The sequence below is a fragment of the Mytilus edulis genome, chromosome 1 (genome assembly GCF_963676685.1).
Source record: "Mytilus edulis chromosome 1, xbMytEdul2.2, whole genome shotgun sequence".
NCBI classification, from domain to species: domain Eukaryota; kingdom Metazoa; phylum Mollusca; class Bivalvia; order Mytilida; family Mytilidae; genus Mytilus; species Mytilus edulis.
This window is the reverse complement of record NC_092344.1, coordinates 114,226,455-114,244,856: the sequence shown is the minus strand read 5'-3', so window position 1 is coordinate 114,244,856 and position 18,402 is coordinate 114,226,455. Positions and strand designations below refer to the sequence as shown.

Below are 18,402 nucleotides of genomic sequence, written 5' to 3'. Positions count from 1 at the left end.
AGGTTAGAGCTAGTGTAAGGTTTATGTATAGGTTAGGGTAAGGTTTGGGGATAAGAATACATTATTATAGTATATATCCGTTACCCTGCCCTGAAGGCCATGATCTAAAGAAAGTCGGGATGAAATTACATCAACGGTTAAAAAAATGGATGCTGAATCTTTATGTTATTAAATATCCAGTTAAAAAAGGTAAAAAATTAGTACGTCTGAGGCTGCAAAACTGAATTTTAGAACCCCTTAACATAGAATTGTAAATATTTTGAGTTAGAGCTGGTAGAAATTTCTACAATTTTGATCACTATTTGTCCCGGCATTGGTAGTACACTGCCTACACTGTAAAAATCTTTTTGAGATAGAGCAGGTGCGATTTTTTTAATTTGAATTTGTTGTCTATAAGAAATGCACTACAAAATAAGATTATAATTATCTGTATTCTCCGAATCGGGCCTTTAATAGTTCTAGATTCATCCGAGTAAACAGTACGTCAGTATTTTGATAATATTACAACGACATTTTGCCGCGAAAATAAACTTGAAATATAGTTATCTACCTTTAACATTCCCCGGTTAGCCAGCTGGCGGGGATTATATGTTGTTTGAGTTAGACGATCTTTGTACTATCTAATCACACAAAGCCACGTGTATGTATACACCTTTAGCATAATAATTAGCTGTGTAATTTAAAAGTTAGGAGAAGACGTGTATTTAATTGAATAGTCATACAGTGCTAAGTTTGCAGACGACAGGATTGCAGAAGGCATATTTTTTTTCTGGTAAGACTTGCACTTGTGGGTTGTGTATAGGCTAATGAAAAGAGTTAATCTATACAGCATTACATGGTATTTATCATTAAATTTTGGGAAATTAGATTTACAGTTAAAAAAGTATTACTATCGAAGAGTTACATATACTTAGAACTTCGTTTATTACTGTTTATATATATTGATCATTAATTAGTTAATATCCTACTTGTAGTTTCAATTAAACTTCATATTACATAGTAAATTATCCTGTTTTTTTCCCCTGAAATCAGAGATACATGTGGTATCATCTGCATCGGGGTTGGTTGGGGCTATAGAACCGCCCCTTTGTGTCTGTTGCAGTAGCTAGGGAAACTTACATTCTCAGAACCTATTACTGCAGTATATGTTATTTGCTGTAAATAAAGTTGAACTTTTGTTACCTTTTAATTTGTTTGCTACTCTGCATCAGATACAGAGGTTTGTTAGAGCTTTTTAGTCTATTGGTACCTGTTGCTGTTAAATAATCAAGTATATTTGATATAAAATATCAGAGTTGTCACTGGTTTAGACGTACTTATAACCAGATAACATGATTATTTCTGTGACTGCATCCTACATTAATTTGAAAGATCTTCTATGTCTATGATAGATAATTCAGCTGATCTGTAAAAATTCCATCTAAATGCCTTATTATACCCCATGCAACGAAGTTGCGCAGGGTATAATGTTTTTGACCCATCCATCTGTCCCTCAGTCTGTCCATTAGTCCTGTTTCTTGTCATCGCAACTCCTCTCAAAGCACACAACAGAATTTCACGAAACCTTTTTAGATGAAAAGGACATAATATGTAGTTGTAGTATTGGCAGGAAATTACGATTCAATTTTTTTCTAGGAGTTACGCCCCTTTGAACTTATTTACTTTAATGTACTTCTGCAACAGTTTGTCATAGCAACTCCTCTGAAACTACACAACAGAATTTCATGAAACCTTTTAAGATATCAAGGACATACTATGTAGATGTGCATTATTGACAGGAAATTATTATTCAATATTTTGCTTATACAATTTTTTTTCTTACACTTATTTAATTTCTCCAATGACAATGGGGGGACGTGGGGTATGTGAGCATGCTTACTAAGGTTCTTTAATTCATCATGTACTGTATTAAGACACTGATTAAAACTGATGAGGAAAGGTAACACCCAGCCACCAAAAGCTTTATTTTTGTAGAGCTTAGGTGGTCAAGTGGGTCTAGCACAGAACGAGGCGATTTGGTGACATGATATATCAGAAGCATGAGTTTTAATCCTGGCGAGGGACAAACAAAAAATTTTCTCCTGCAAATTTACCCATTTAAGAATAAGGTTGTTGGGCTAATATCATTTTTTACATGAATATTTAGATGATTTATACATATTTATGATATATATACTGTATGCATAATTCCAGCAAAAGAATATAAAAGATTTATAATTACTTTTTTTTCCATAGCTATGAAAGTTTCAAATAATATGTTTTAATTACATTTTTGTAGTTATGTATTTTTCACTGTTTTTTTTTTTTATTGTTTTGAAAAATGTAATCTTTATTGTGTCCAAGAATATGTACTTGCTGGTCCTTTTCAGTGAAACTCTACTTCTTATTGCACTTGGGTGTTTCAACTTTTTTATATTTGCCAAGGTTCACTAAGCTACAGTTCTGTAGCTACTTACACGTTCTTCATTTTATTATAAATTAGAGTACATTTAGATGTTCATTAAAGATATATTATTGGATTTACTGAAGAAGCATTGTTAAATATGTACCTCATTTCCTATATTGTTTGGACATGATATTGAATTTTGATCAGCTTGTAACAGCTTTTACAACCACAAAATATTGATATATCATTTATTTAACAATACAAACATGTTCAGTAAAATGTAAATTATGTAGCATTATACCTTTAATGTAAATGTAATAGGACTACCAATGTATTTTAATTTTAATTTTATTTTATTAAAACATATATTGTTGGTAACTTGGTTTTGCGTACTTTGGACTCATTTATTTTTGTGTGTTCTAATTTTTAGCTCGCCTGGGCCAAAGGGCCAAGTAAGCTTTTCTCATCATTTGGCATCTGTCGTCGTCGTCTGTTAATTTTTACAAAAATCTTCTCTGAAACTACTGGGCCAAATTTAACCAAACTTGGCCATAATCATCATTAGGGTATCTAGTTTAAAAATGTGTCCGGTGACCTGACCAACGAACTAAGATAGCCGCCATGGCTAAAAATAGAACATAGGGGGAGATTTTGGCTTATAACTCTTGAAACCGAAGCATTTAGAGAAAATCTGATTGGGGTTAAATTGTTTATTAGGTCAAGATCTATCTGCCCTGAAATGTTCTGATGAATCCAACAACCGGCTGTTGGGTTGCTGCCCCTGAATTGGTAATTTTGAAGGAAATTTTGCGGTTTTTGGTTATTATCTTGAATATTATTTTATAATAGATAGAGATAAACTGTAAACAGCAATAATGTTCAGCAAAGTAAGATCCACAAATAAGTCAACATGACCAAAATGGTCAGTTGACCCCTTAAGGAGTTATTGCCCTTTGTAGTCAATTTTTAATAATTTTCATAAATTTTGTAAATTTTTGTAAATTTTAACAAAATATTTTCCTCTGTAACTAATGGGCCAAGTTCATTATAAATAGTGATAATTGTAAGAAGCATGCATGTTCAGTAATGTAAGATCTACAAACACATTACCATCACCAAAACACCATTTTGTCATGAATCCATCTGTGTCCTTTGTTTAATGTATGCACATAGACCAAGGTGAGCGACACAGGCTCTTAAGAGCCTCTAGTTGTGGATTGAGGAAAAGTATTATTTTTCGTGAATATTTGATTGCAAGATTTACATAAATTTGCATTCAAGCCATTGTAGAAAATATACATGAACTTCATTGAACATTTAAAAAGTCAAATTCTTTAAACATGTTAAATTTATTATTGATATGAATGTTTTATTTTTCGCGAAATTTGCCATGGGATTAGCTTTGGAAATGTTAACCCATCATTTAAATTTTAATAGCATTAATATTATTTGTGTCCAGGCTCCCAAAAAATATACATAATTTTAAGTGTATTTACTGTAACTTGATGAAAAAATTAAGGCCTGTGTGTTGGGGTTTGGGAGGGGGGCCTTATCTGGTTCCAGATTCAGATCTTTTATTGTATTTATATGTATTTCCAGTTGTCAGCCACTATCAAAGTTGTTTGAGTTAGTCAGATATGTTTATATTTAGTTTGACACAATACTTAAAGACAATTTTCAGCATAATGCTAGTGGTTGAACAAAAAACAACTTTGTGAAGAATTATACCAGGGAAAACATAACTTGTCCAATTTTAAATGAAAAAAAGTTATGATTGGCTCTCAAAAATTAGGGTGGGTAATCTTTTTTTTGGGCTCCATTTAACATGTTTATTTAATAAAATAAAAAAGCAATAATTAGTGCAAGCAAACAGTTATAATGCACATGATCATGATCATGACATATAAATTGATATTTAATTTTTTGGATTAAATGATGGAGAGTAATCAATCAAAAATATAAAAATATATAATTTATATGTTAATAATACATTTACATCAGGCAACAGAAGTTCAATTTTAGGTCTTTGTATTCATGAATAAATACTGAACAGATAGGAACGTTTTAATGTTAATTATTACTTTTTGAACAGAAATCAGAAAGTTTGTCTACCAAAACATTTGCATAATTTATATCCAAATTTCAATATATTCAAAAGTACAAGTTTACAAGTACTAAGTTAAGAGAGATAAGAATTCTTATATCCTGTCATTGTTCAATGCTGATATTTATATTCTGTTGAAAGTGATATAATGAATACCGGTACCACAGGTTGGACTGCTGGGTCTGCCTACCGCAGTTGCACTGAATAATAGATATTTAAATATATTGATAGAGGATGGCTGTATATATATATAGAAGAGATATCAATTTGTGATACTTGCTTTAATACTTTAGTTTATATCCTTATTGACCAAAAGTCAGAAAGTTTGTATAATTTTTACCATGTTACTTTTTTTTTTTAAATTTGAAAGAGGGACTGAATGTCCCCCTCAAGATGACTTTCACCAATTTATATCAATAGTGCTAGACATTCTTGTGACTCTTAGTAACTATTATACTGTCAAATGTTTTAAACAATGTTTTTTTGTTTTGTTTTCAGAAATGAATTTCACTTGTTTATTGCTGGTGTTAGCTGTTGGTCTTTCTTGTGGTGAGAAAGAAACCGACAAGCATGGAGCAGGACACAAACCACCCAGCCACATGCACCATGACCATGAAAAAGATGGGGAACATAACGCACATTATGACCATGAGGCAGTGTTAGGTATGTATGAACTAGTTCATACTGGTGATTACTAATCATGCTAGTGTGAACAAGATCCTTAGCAAATCAACCATCTGTTCTTATCCCTTGGTGCTCAACATGTCTGAACTAAGCAAACAGAAGTTGAAAAAGGCATAAATTTTGAAGTAGAAATAAATTTAATTAGTTCTCAGGTATCCACATGTTCTGGAATAACACTCATCAAGTATGCAAAGGGACTTCTCTGAAAAAATAATTTACGCATGTAAAGTAGACTGTTTGTGTGTCAAATTAACCAGTTACATGTGCATAGATGTTTGCTGTTTCTGGTTGAAATTAAAATACTTCTTACTTATTTTAAGAAGTTACTTGTACAACCAAAGTGCATAGCCGTGATTTGAGTTGCTTTTTTGCCAAATGAGTCAATACTTGGTGGTTTTGAAAATATGACATGGTGCATGGAACATGATGTGAATGTTATTTATACACAATAATGACATGTTAAGTCACTTATATTTTGTCATACATTATGGTATAAATATAGGGGTTCTTAAATTTTTTTATCATCATTTGCATGTTATGTCTATTCTACTACACCAACAGTGTAATTCTTTTGCAGTTGAAATATTTTGTTTGTTTGCATTATATTAGGGTGTTAAAAAATATCAATATTTTGTTTGTTTCTATTGTAATAGGGTCTAAACAGTTAGAAGAAGAGTTTGATGAGTTAAGTCCAGAGGAATCAAAAAGAAGATTGGCATTATTGGTAAAGAAGATGGATGTCAATGGGGATGGATTTGTAACAGCAGAGGAACTAACACAGTGGATTCTTTTATCATTTCAGTTAGTTTATTTCAAAAAGGCTAAATTTGTTTCTTTGGTGTTGTTTAAATCAGTATTTTTATGCCCCACCTACGATAGTAGAGGGGCATTATGTTTTCTGGTCTGTGCCTCCTTCTGTCTGTGCGTCCTTCCGTCTGTCCGTTCGTCCCACTTCAGGTTAAAGTTTTTGGTCAAGGTAGTTTTTGATGAAGCTGAAGTCCAATCAACTTGAAACTTAGTACACATGTTCCTTATGATATGATTTTTCTTATTTTAAAACAAAATTAGACTTTTGACACCATTTTCATGGTCCACTGAACATAGAAATTAAAAGTGTGAGTTTCAGGTTAAAGTTTTTGGTCAAGGTAGTTTTTGATGAAGCTGAAATCCAATCAACTTGAAACTTAGTACACATGTTCCTTATGATATGATCTTTCTTATTTTAAAACAAAATTTGACTTTTGACACCATTTTCATGGTCCACTGAACATAGAAATTAAAAGTGTGAGTTTCAGGTTAAAGTTTTAGGTCAAGGTAGTTTTTGATTAAGTTAAAGTCCAATCAACTTGAAACTTAGTACACATGTTCCTTATTATTTGATCTTTTTACTTTTAAGGCCAAATTAGATTTTGTACCCAATTTCACGGTCCATTGAACATGGAAAATGATAATGCGAGTGGGGCATCCGTGTACTTTGGACACATTCTTGTTATATATTTGTATCACTCTAAATACTGTCAAAGAATGTCCATTGAAGATGAGTCTTAATTACAGTAACACTTATAAAAAAGAAAATGTGATGTGATTGCCAATGAGACAACACTTCACAAGAGACCAAATGACACAGAAACTATAGGTCACCTTACAGCCTTCAACAATGAGCAAAACCATACTGCATAGCCATAAAGGCTCCAAAATAACAAATGTATAACAATTTAAAAGAGAAAACTTATGTACAAAAAAAATGAACTAAAAACAAATATGTAACACAGCAACAAACAACAACCACTGAATTACAGGCCCCTGATTTGGGACAGGCACATACATACAGAATCCTAGTCTATTTTTTCTCCTGGCAATGCTTCAAAGGAGGAGATATGTTTGGGGATTATCCTTATTGGTTTCTGTATCTACCAAAATATAAAAACTGTTTGATACAATTTCTGATTTTAAAAAGAAAATACATATTACTTATATCTTTATCGGGCAGTTTAACTGTGACATAGAAAAACTTAAATTGGAGACATTTTAAATTTGATCCAGACTGTCCAACTTGATATATTAAATTGGTCAAAGTATAAAAATGCCTTGTAATAATAAATAAAAATGATATACTGAATAAAAAAAGTTTTTTTTAAAATTATACATATATATTTAAAAATTAGAATACTTCTAAACATATCAATAAATTGTATCAAAGAAGGTTAATCTATAGGTTTAATATTTACTTAAGAAAAACACGATTATAAAACTTATTTCATTGTTTTTCTGTGAGTTTGATATTTTTTTTTTTTATTAAAATATATGTTGCTGACTTTATTAATCTATATCGCTATTATTGCAAGATTTAAGCAAAATTCCTTAATATTTTCTGTCTCATTAGAAAATTAGATGAAGAAGATTCTTCAGAACAATTAAAAGAACATGATACTGACAAAGACGGGAAAGTGACATGGAAAGAATACATTAGTAAACAGTACGGTTATAATCCAGAAGATATGGAAGATTTTAAACACAGAGACCAAGAAGATCTAGAAGACTTCAACAAGGTAAAAAAGGTTAGTATACAGGACAACTCTTTGTTTATATGGATTTTATATCCTTTGGTGGCAGTTTACAGTTTTTACTTTGCTTTTTAGCTTACCTGGTTATTTTTATTACTTTTATTATTTTTATATCTGATGGAAGGAATTTTTTTTTTTTCCTTACAGAATATTTTTGTTGCATGTTAGACTAGAAAAATTTAAGATTTTCTTACCATTTTAATTTGCTTAGGCATAAGATATGAAATATATTTAAACCTGCCTTAACAGTCACCTGCTTCTAACAGTAATTTTCAGACCTTCCCAAACGTTTTCACTACACAATTTAATTTGAATTGGGGGTCACCTGTTTAAAGCTGTCATTAGTCTCCTATTTATAGACGAAATCTTCTTTTCAACTTTTAACAATGGTCATTTTAATGTTTTTACTACTGAAATAATCATAAAGAAAAAATCCATGTGTTCAATATTGAAGTGAAAATCAGAACCTCATTTCAAAGGTCACCTCTTTTGAGTGGTCACTTTTGATACTTTCAAAGAGTGATAGCTTAATACAGGTTTGACAGAACTTTTTTTTGGGGGGGGGGGGGGGGAGGTGTTAAAAGTATATATATATACTAGCTCACATATAAAATAAGGCCAACATAAAATAAAAATGCTTGTGTCTTAAAATGCCTTCCCTGATATTAGTGACAATTTTGACTGTTATTCATGAGAAATGGCAAGTTACCCCATAAATAAAAGTAAAAAAATAGTACAACAAATGAAATCCTATCCTACCTACTCTTCTGAGGAAGGAAACCCTTAACATTTTTTCCCCAAAGTATGTTAAGAAAGTAAAGATAAGAATTTGAAAGAAGTATTTCTTAGATATAGAAAAGTCAATTTTTAATTGCTTCTGAGCAGAACAAGATAAAGCTGAATAATTAAGGTTTAAGGTTTCTAATAAATAATATGTAAAGGCAACTTTTGACCTTTCAATATGTATATTCCTGTTATACTTTATTTTGTGAAGCTAAACTTTAATTGGTGTTACAAAGTATAAAGAAGTAGGTTGTTGAATTGTTGTTTTATCATGTGACAACTTTTAATAAATGTACATAGTCAATAAATGAAAGTTAATTTGAAAAATAAAGTAAAGACAAGTCAAATGTGATAAATACAAAATTGAATGTTAAGTGTATATAGTGTCTGGATTGTAAACTGCCATCTTATCATGAGTTTCCTGTATACATCAAATACAAAATGTAGTTTTAAGATTATTTCTCCTGATTTATCATTGTAATATACATGTAAGGTACTGAGACCATATTTGACAATGTGATTACATGTTTCTAGAAAGGTGCACTATCTATGTAAACTGACACTTTTATACAACTTTTTTAAACATTTGAAGACTGCAGATTTTTTTTTTTGTCTAATTAATTTCTGTTGAGGACCTTCAAATTCAGCTTTTACAGCAAAAAATGATTCAACTATACAAGATCTACAAAAAATGCCAATACAACTAAAACCATGGAAGGACATAAATGGGAGTACTTGAATGACGATTTTTAAAAATTGTTTAGTATATTTTAACCAGCGTTTTGCATTTGCGCCAATCTGCATTTCATTTGCGCTGATTTTTTTTTTCATTTGCCCCGATTACAGGTGAAGAGATATAAGAAGATGTGGTATGAGACAACTCTTATTTTCATATATCATTAAAAACCTTTTTTCATAAGTTGTACAAATGTTATGAATTATCAATATTAACATGTTTAAAGTGATAGAGCATTGATCAGGGTTAATCTTTGTTGATTTAATTTATCACACAAATTTCTAGAAATTGATTTAAATGCATTTAAGAAATTACTGTCCTTTGGAAGTGTAGAAAACACTAGTTTTCTGCAGTCAACAATTAATTGGCTTTATGTTTCCCTATTTTGAAAATTTCTTTTCCGCTGATCAATCCCAATTTTATTGATTATAGCCTGTTTTAATGGGACATAAAAAGTCCTTCGGATCCCTTCCAGAAATGGACATCTAGTTAGAAAATGTTCAAGGTTTTCTAATGTTACAAATTTATTTTTCATTCATTTTTTGTACATAAATAAGGCTGTTAGTTTTCTCGTTTGAATTGTTTTACATTGTAATTTCGGGGACTTTTAAAGCTAACTATGCGGTATGGGCTTTGCCCATTGTTGTAGGCCGTATGGTGACCTATAGTTTTTAATTATGTGTCATTTTGGTCTCTTGTGGAGCGTTGTCTCATTGGCAAATATACCACATCTTCTTTTTTTATATAAACACAGTAAAAATTAGTCTAGTCAACTTTTGTCTTCTCATTGTAGAACCAGGAGTGATTGACTTTCAATGAATATTTTTTTCCAATTTTTGTGTGGATGAAAGAGAAAAATTTTAAAATTTCATTGGGACATTTTGGTTGAGTCATATATTAGTTCAGTTGTTGCCTAAGCAGAAAGTGTCGAACTATACATATTTCATATGAATGATCAATGCAAGTTTGACAACCTTGATGAGTAGAACATTGATTTAATAGAATGAGTGAAAAAAAAACAAATCCACTAATTATCTGAACACGTAAAATTTTGTAGTAGTTTAATGATCCCTTTAGTTTACTTGTTTACCAGATTTAAGATTGTTTTACACATTTATTAATAAAATGAAACTTCTATAGATGTACACTCAAATTGGATGTCAAACTAATACAATTTATATAAAAAAAAATATAAATCCATTCTTTCAAATTATTATCCTTGGCATTTGTCTCAGATGCATAAGTGGGTGTTTGAATTTCAGATGTCAAAACATTGAATAATTATTTTATTTACTTTAATTAAAAAATTGTAAGTTAAATAGATCTGCTCTCAATTTAATGTCAAACATTTACAATTAATAGATTTTTTTTTAGATCAATTCTTTCAAACCATGATCATAATTGTGCTTGCATCTGATTCTTTATTATTATTATTTTTTTTAATTTAAGGTGTCAAAACAATAATTATTTTATATACTTTATAATCTGTACAAGGTCTACATGACCTTCAGACGGGGCCGTCCTGACTTGTCATTATATCATGGATCTGTGACCAAAGTTTTGCTTTCCTCATTAAGTATTTATCTCAATTACTATAAAATCAATAGGTCAACTTTATGTGGTGTATGTCATGATTGTAATGTACAAATGTCAGACTCACAGGTTTCATTTGACATTGATTTCATTTTCATGGTGCATTGGTCAGTGTTAAGTTTTTGTTGGTTGATCTGTTTCTCTGATACTATTAGCAATAGAGCCACAATATTTGGTGTATGGAATGATTTTATATGTCTGTCTGGCATGTTTCATCTGACCTTGGCATCTTTTTTTCATGGGTCATTGGTATTTGGTGTATGGAATAATCATAAGATGTATATTTTTTATATTTTTGTCTGACAGGGTTCATCTGACCATGTTCTAATCATAAGGCAATGTCAAGTTTTCATTGTTATTCCATTTTTAGCTCACCTGGCCTAAAAGGCCATGTGAGCTTTTCTCATCACTTGGCGTCCGTCGTCGTCGTCGTCTGTCGTCGTTAACAATTTTTCAAACATCTTCTCCTCTGAAACTACTGAATGGATTTGAATGAAACTTAAAATGATTGTTCCTTAGATTATCCTGCACAAAGTGTGTGCTTCGATTTTTGATCCGTCAAAAAAAATGGCCCCCGTTACTTAAAATAGAACATAGGGGTCAAATGCAGTTTTTGGCTTATATCTCAAAAACGGAAGCATTTAGAGCAAATCTGACATGGGGTAAAAATGTTCATTAGGTCAAGATCTATCAGCCTAGAAATTTTCAGATGAATCAAACAAACCATTGTTGGGTTGCTGCCACTTAATTGGTAATTTTAAGGAAATTTTGCAGTTTTTGGTCATTATCTTGAATATTATTATAGATGAAGATAAACTGTAAACAGCAAAAATGATCAGCAAAGTAAGATCTACAAATAGGTTAATATGACCAAAATAGTCAATTGACCCCTTAAGGGGTAAATGTCCTTTAATGACAATTTTTCACAATTTGTTCATCATATTTGCTAACTTTAAAAAATCTTCTCCTCTGAAACCACTGAATGGATTTGGATGAAACTTAGCATGATAGTTCCTTAGATTATCCTGCACAAAGTGTGTGCTTCGATTTTTGATCCGTCAAAAAACATGGCCGCCCTTACTTTAAATAGAACATAGGGGTCAAATGCAGTTTTTGGCTTATATCTAAAAAACAAAAGCATTTAGAGCAAATCTGACATGGGTAAAAATGTTCATTAGGTCAAGATCTATCAGCCCTGAAATTTTCAGACGAATCAAACAAACCATTGTTGGGTTGATGTCACTTAATTGGTAATTTTAAGGAAATTTTGCAGTTTTTGGTCATTATCTTGAATATCATTATAGATAAAGATAAACTGTAAACAGCAAAAATGATCAGCAAAGTAAGATCTACAAATAAGTTAAATATGACCAAAATTGTCAATTGACCCCTTAAGGGGTTATTGTCCTTTAAAGGGAAACTTCGCAAAAAAATCAAAAATTGATATTATGTCCATTCTGTATAAAAATGCTCAAATTTATAGATATTAAAGTTTTATTCCGCTAAATAAGAGATCACCATCGATTTTAAATTTTGAGTATCAGTTCTCTGCTCTCCGCCATCTTGCCACCTTCTCCGATGAAAAATCCTGATATGTCTATAAACCACAAAGGAACAAAACTACAGTAAACGATGTAGTCGTAATTGCGTGTCGAAATCTTGTCAATTGTACGGTTGTTTTATCTGACTGACTAACTTGATACGGAAAATGGTCTTTAAATAACCATATAGTCTGTTATTTTTAAACTGTTAATATTGTAATTAGTTAAAAAGTCAAAGTTCAAATCATAAATAAGTGTTCCGTGTAAATTGTTTTCGAAAATCTAATTCGTTCATAATTCTTTCAAGTAATAAACTTTATTTAAATAAATTCGGATCTTCCCTCATCGGATCACCAGCATGGCTAAAGGTATTACTCCCAAAGGTATTGGAAGGGGTGTAAGGTGACACGTCCAGGTATTCAATCGATTTCCTGTCCGGCGGGCTTGCAAGTTCATGCATCGTTTCACTTCTGTAGGTATTGATCAGTGTACACGAGCGTTACTTATAACTTTCCATTTTGAACTATCAGGTGCATGTATAATATACATTTTTGTCTTGCGTGTCCGAAAGTGATATAATATACTAGTCATTACTGAACTCATACGCTTGTTTATAAATAACATTTCTGGTGTAAATAATATTATTTATAAAAAAAAAAATAATACAAAAAAAAAAATTGAAGAAATACAAATCTATTTACATATTTTTCCTAGGGTTAATTTGGGAAAATGTAATATATACTCGTTGTCAATAGTTTAGGACAGATTGGAACATACCAGAATTATTGATTTAAAAAAATGTGCGCACTTGTCGACGATTCGTGTATACATACGCCTGGGTAGAAAGTTACGGAACTATAGTCAGTAGCGCAATTTAAAATATGTATACATGTATACATTGAACATAAGAAAGAAACATACATTTTGTGTAACTTGTGGTAAAAGTTTTGTAAATAGACTAGTCCACGTATGCCAACAGTATGTAATCAACGAATTCGATAGACTATTGTATACCAAAAGAAGAAGAAGAAAAAAAAGAAACAATTTGATTTAAATACAGGTCAATTTATAACTTGCTTTGGTTCATCGAAGTTAAGAACATAGTAAACTCACAGATTTATATATCAATTAGATTGTTCTCGAATAAAGGACGAAATTCGTCATCATCACAATTGTTCCAACATTCATGTAAAATATATGCAACTTGACGTACACTAATAATCCTCGAGGGATGTGAATATTTTCTAGGAAAACTATTGAGTATCAATTTCGGGATTTATTTTCTTTCTTGATATTCAATGACAGCAAGTTAAAGAATAAACTGCTTGTCGGATATTTGTCCGCTTTAGGGGTATTCTTGCAAGTTCAACAGACTTATAATAACATTCAAAAATAGGGAAAGATAACATTAAATTCGTCGTCTTTAATTTTAAACATCGTTGGTCAAATAGTTATTTAAGTATATATATACGTTGGGAGACGACGATTATTATAGTAGTCTCAGATTTTAATAAGGACGTTCCCGATTATGAATAAATTTGGTCGATGTTTTTCACACTTGAAAAGAATATCTATTCGTAATTTTTCGATTCCATTCCAATACAAAAGTATTTTTTCTTTATTCGTACATATTATATTCCGCTTCGGTAGAGTTATCTTCAGATAGTTTCATATATTAATTAATACATGGCTTTCAAAAGTCTAAATGTAAGTATTCTCGTACATTTTTTCGCCTAATAAAGACAAATAAAAATGATTTAGTAAAGCTATTTCTAATTTCTAAGTCCCCCTTTTTTATGAGACATAAATCAAGGACAAGACTTGTATATCATTTCATTCTGACATATGAATTAAGTTTCCCGTCTTTAACCGAAAATTGTGTATTTCTTAGTAAATTAACTTATTTGAATTCAAATAAATAATAGCACCAAATATAATTAAATAATTCCACGGCGACCAATTTTTATTTGTCACCAACTTGAATATGTATTTTTAATGTGTGTATTAAATGCTCCCACTGATCCGAATAGACAGTCACACCTGGCAAGGTGTGCCCTAGAGGCGTGGTTAAATACTGAAGTGCAAATAACAATTTACCTTTCAACAAGCCATCTACGAGTATTGCCACAGAACCGTGAATACACACATCGTATAAACCTAGTCATAGCAGAGATAGTAAAAGGTCAATAATAGTACACCAACATATTGGCTTGACAGATTATTGTACTTTAATTTGTTCACCTTATCAGTCCGAAAATGCATTTAATAAAAATAAATTTATAACTTTTTGTGTTGTCTACAAAAATAATTCGAATATATACGTTTAACATAGATAATTTATCTCACGAATGAGTACAATTGAACGTCTGTGCGTTTTATCTTCTTATTATCGGATGGTTATTAGATAAAGCATAAGTCATCGGCGCGCTTACGATTACGTTAAAATATGATTAAAAACCAAGACTTTTAATGATTGTATTTTAAATCCCGGCATGCAAAAATCAGGAGAAAACGTCACGACCTACAGGAAGTAGTTGATATTTTTTCATTAATTATTGAATTTCTCCTTTATTACTGCACATATAGCGATAAAACTTTGTGAATATATATATTATGTCATAATGAACATATTTAAACCATAAGTAAAAAATCGTGAATTTTCCCTTTAATGACAATTTTTTCACAATTTGTTCATCATATTTGCTAACTTTAAAAAATCTTCTCCTCTAAAACTACTCAACCAAATTCAACCAAACTTCATTGGAATGATCAGTAGGGTGTATAAAATAAAGTTTGTGTTTTATTTTCTATTTCGTCAAAAAACATGGCCGAAGGCATTGTTTACCAGGTGAGCAATTCAGGCTCTTGAGAGCCTCTTGTTCTGATACTATAAGCATTAGGTATGATATATTTGGTGTATTGAATGATTACATGGTGTTCATGTTGTCTGGTAGGGTTCATCTGACCTTGACCTCATTTTATTGAAAAATCATAATGGTAAATGTTCAATTTTTGTAAGAACTGTTTCTCAGATATTTTTAGCAATACTGCTAGTCTTATTTTATTTGATGTATGGAATGAAATTCATATTATAAGTAAAGTAGGCAAGACATTTCAGTGTGTTCACTCAGAAACTATAGTAGAGAAACTGTATTGTATAGCAAAAACAATTACTAGTGGCAGTAGTGCTCACGAAAAATAAAATGTATTTATGAAATTACAGTTGACCCCTTACCCTGTATTATGACATTAACACATATTTTTGTGGTTTTGCTGGAAACTATTGGAAATAAATTTATTGCATTGTATATAAATTAATGCAATAATGCTAGGCAAATGATACTGGTTTATCAGATAGATCTTCTATAGTAATTAGTATTGTGTATAATGGTCTTATAAAATCTAAATTGAGGGACAATTTTATCAGGAGGGGAACTTTTCAAAATAACACATATAAATTATAAACCTTATATAAGAACTTAGTTTTTATCAGGTTCTCTTCAAATTTGTATGGAGGTTTCCACTAATCAGAACCTCAGATAGGTGCCATATTAAAAAAAATCCTATATTGGGGACAATTTTATCGGGTCATGTGTTAAAAATATTCCATATAAATTCTTGTTGCTGGGATTGCAACTTCATTTATTTCATGGTTCTTGTTTTATTGTAAATTCTGAAATTTTGCATTCATTTTATTTTGCAATTATTGCACAATGGATAAAAACGTGAATTAATAATTGTGAATTCAAAAGGTTTTTTTTGTTGGCAAATCTATTCTATTTTTGCAATAAAACCATAGGCACTTGTTTCTATCCATGGGAAGGTCGACTATCCATATATATGGATTGTCGACTTTCCCATAAATAGAAACAAGTGATTGTAAATAAAACAATGCAAAAATTTTTGAATTTAGGGATTATAACAAGCTAACGTGATGAAATATACTGTGTATATACCCGGTAAATACATAATCTGTTAAACGATCATTCATTATATAATTTCAGATGGTAGAAGAAGACCACTCGAAGTTTAATGCTGCTGATGAGGACAAAGATGGAGCCCTTAATGAGAAAGAATATGTAGCATTTGAATTCCCTTATGACTTCAAACACATGCATGAAGTGGAAATGGACAGATCAATGAAAGATTATGATAAAAATGCTGATGGAACTATCTCATTACAAGAATTTCTTGGACAAGGTAATTTTATTGGTATTCAGACAAATATATTTTATATTATATTTTTCATAATAAAAAAAACCCAGTTTTGTGTGAGAAAACTGATTAAAATGAAGATTTCCTAAATAATGAAAAAATGACATGTTTTCCCCATATGACTACAGGTCAACACATAAACAAGGGCAGTTCATTCATAAAACTGAAATTTAAAAGTTGCCTTTTAAGAATTTTTAATAAGATGATATTTAATAATACACACTTTATAATTCAGAGGGTGCTGATGATCCAGAATGGGAAGCTACAGAAAAAGAAAGATTTACCGATTATGATAAAAATAATGATGGTAAATTAGATAGAGAAGAGATGAAACCCTGGATCTTACCTGATAATATGGAAACCGCTACAGAGGAATCAGACCATTTAATCGGCAGAGCTGATGATGATAAAGATGGAAAACTATCAGAAAAAGAAATTGTTGATCATAGCGAAGACTTTGTAGGCAGTCAAGCAACAAACTATGGTGCATTCCTCCCACATGAAGAATTGTAACCTTGGTCTCTATAGAACTACTTCATAATTTGTGAACATGATGCAATGAGTAAAAGTTGTTGAACGTAGATTTTTATTTTTTTCCCTTTGATATTTGGGGGGATAGGATTACATTTTTCAGATACTATCCCATGTATATTTTTGACAAGATTGTAGTGCTATTCATTATTTTGAAACCTTTAGAAGTCTTTAATATTTTTTGGAAATTTGTAATTGCGATTATTTTGTACATGTCAGGAAAGTGTAGTGATATAAATACAATTTTACCTTATTGTATCATGTTCTATATTTTTTCATTGCATTTCTTTGTTACATTTGTTTTGTTAGTGTTTCAAAAATATTCCATTATTCAATTTTTCAGGTTTGTAGTTCATGGAATTTGAATCTTATTATTATAACAAAAGTTGTGTTTGTTTTAGAGCTTTAATACACTGCTTTAATTTTTATCATAGTTTTTATAAGAATACTAGTATGGATTTTTCTGCTGAAAGTCTTAAATTTCAAACAATTTAAGGTGGTGGTTTTGAATAATTTGATACCATGTTATAACTTTGTTAGAATTTATAATGAACAAAATCGTGTTATGAGTGTGAACCTTTTATCATGTGCAATAAATTATAATACTCCAGTTCTATACAACTGTTAACACAATTGGGTGCTGATAATATTTTACATGTCATATTCATATCAGATTTATTTAAATGACAAACCTATAAAATCAGCCAAATTGAATGATATATAAGCCACACAAGGCAAGTCCACTTTTGACATGATCATAGTTAAAAAAGTCAGATTTCTCTATTTATCCTATTTAATTTTGAGGATAGGATGCTTATTCCTCTATTTACATTATGTTTATGGTATACACAATTGTTTTTCTCTGTACCGTTGTATTAAATGCATTGGCTGTATAAGAATAAAGATATATACAATATGTTTCTTGATTGAAAACAAACCCTGGTACCCCAAATTATTAGTTTGGGTTCCAATGTATCTCTGTTGCCAAATATTTTGTATGACACCTTCAGTTATTTCAACTTTAGTTTAAAATCATGAATTATAAATTTTCAAACAGCCTTGCCATATATATTGTGAGATTTATATGTTGTAGCGAATTATGACAGATTTGTGCAAGATATTTTATTTTTAAAAGGACCAAAGTTATATTTTATTGATGATATAAGATTTAGAATTTGATGTAGTTGTTATTAAACTTTAAGCTTATTAAAAGATTTATTTATGACTTTTGTTTTTATCATTTACTTACTTTTTGTTTTATCAGT

General features: G+C 30.5%; 1 protein-coding gene across 8 annotated transcripts; it reads left to right on the top strand.

Moving 5' to 3' along the window:
* Positions 1-454: 454 nt before the first annotated feature.
* Positions 455-18,360, top strand: LOC139500730 (calumenin-like). Of its 8 annotated transcripts, none has more exons than XM_071289573.1 (6): positions 455-756; positions 4,989-5,153; positions 5,828-5,975; positions 7,558-7,732; positions 16,396-16,591; positions 16,842-18,360. In XM_071289573.1, the coding sequence occupies exons 2-6, from the start codon at positions 4,991-4,993 to the stop codon at positions 17,117-17,119; spliced, it is 960 nt and encodes a 319-aa protein (XP_071145674.1). In that variant the 5' UTR covers positions 455-756; positions 4,989-4,990; the 3' UTR covers positions 17,120-18,360. The 8 variants fall into 8 exon arrangements, with proteins under 8 accessions (XP_071145674.1, XP_071145687.1, XP_071145707.1 ...); XM_071289586.1 differs by having other exon boundaries at positions 522-640; XM_071289606.1 differs by having other exon boundaries at positions 528-640; positions 7,558-7,723.
* Positions 18,361-18,402: the final 42 nt, after the last annotated feature.

Excerpts from the sequence above, each read along its gene's own strand:
- LOC139500730 (XM_071289573.1), top strand. The coding sequence starts at position 4,991 with ATGAATTTCACTTGTTTATTGCTGGTGTTAGCTGTTGGTCTTTCTTGT. Across the intron at positions 5,154-5,827 it reads TGACCATGAGGCAGTGTTAG|GGTCTAAACAGTTAGAAGAA; the intron begins GTATGTATGAAC and ends CTATTGTAATAG. Across the intron at positions 5,976-7,557 it reads TGGATTCTTTTATCATTTCA|AAAATTAGATGAAGAAGATT; the intron begins GTTAGTTTATTT and ends CTGTCTCATTAG.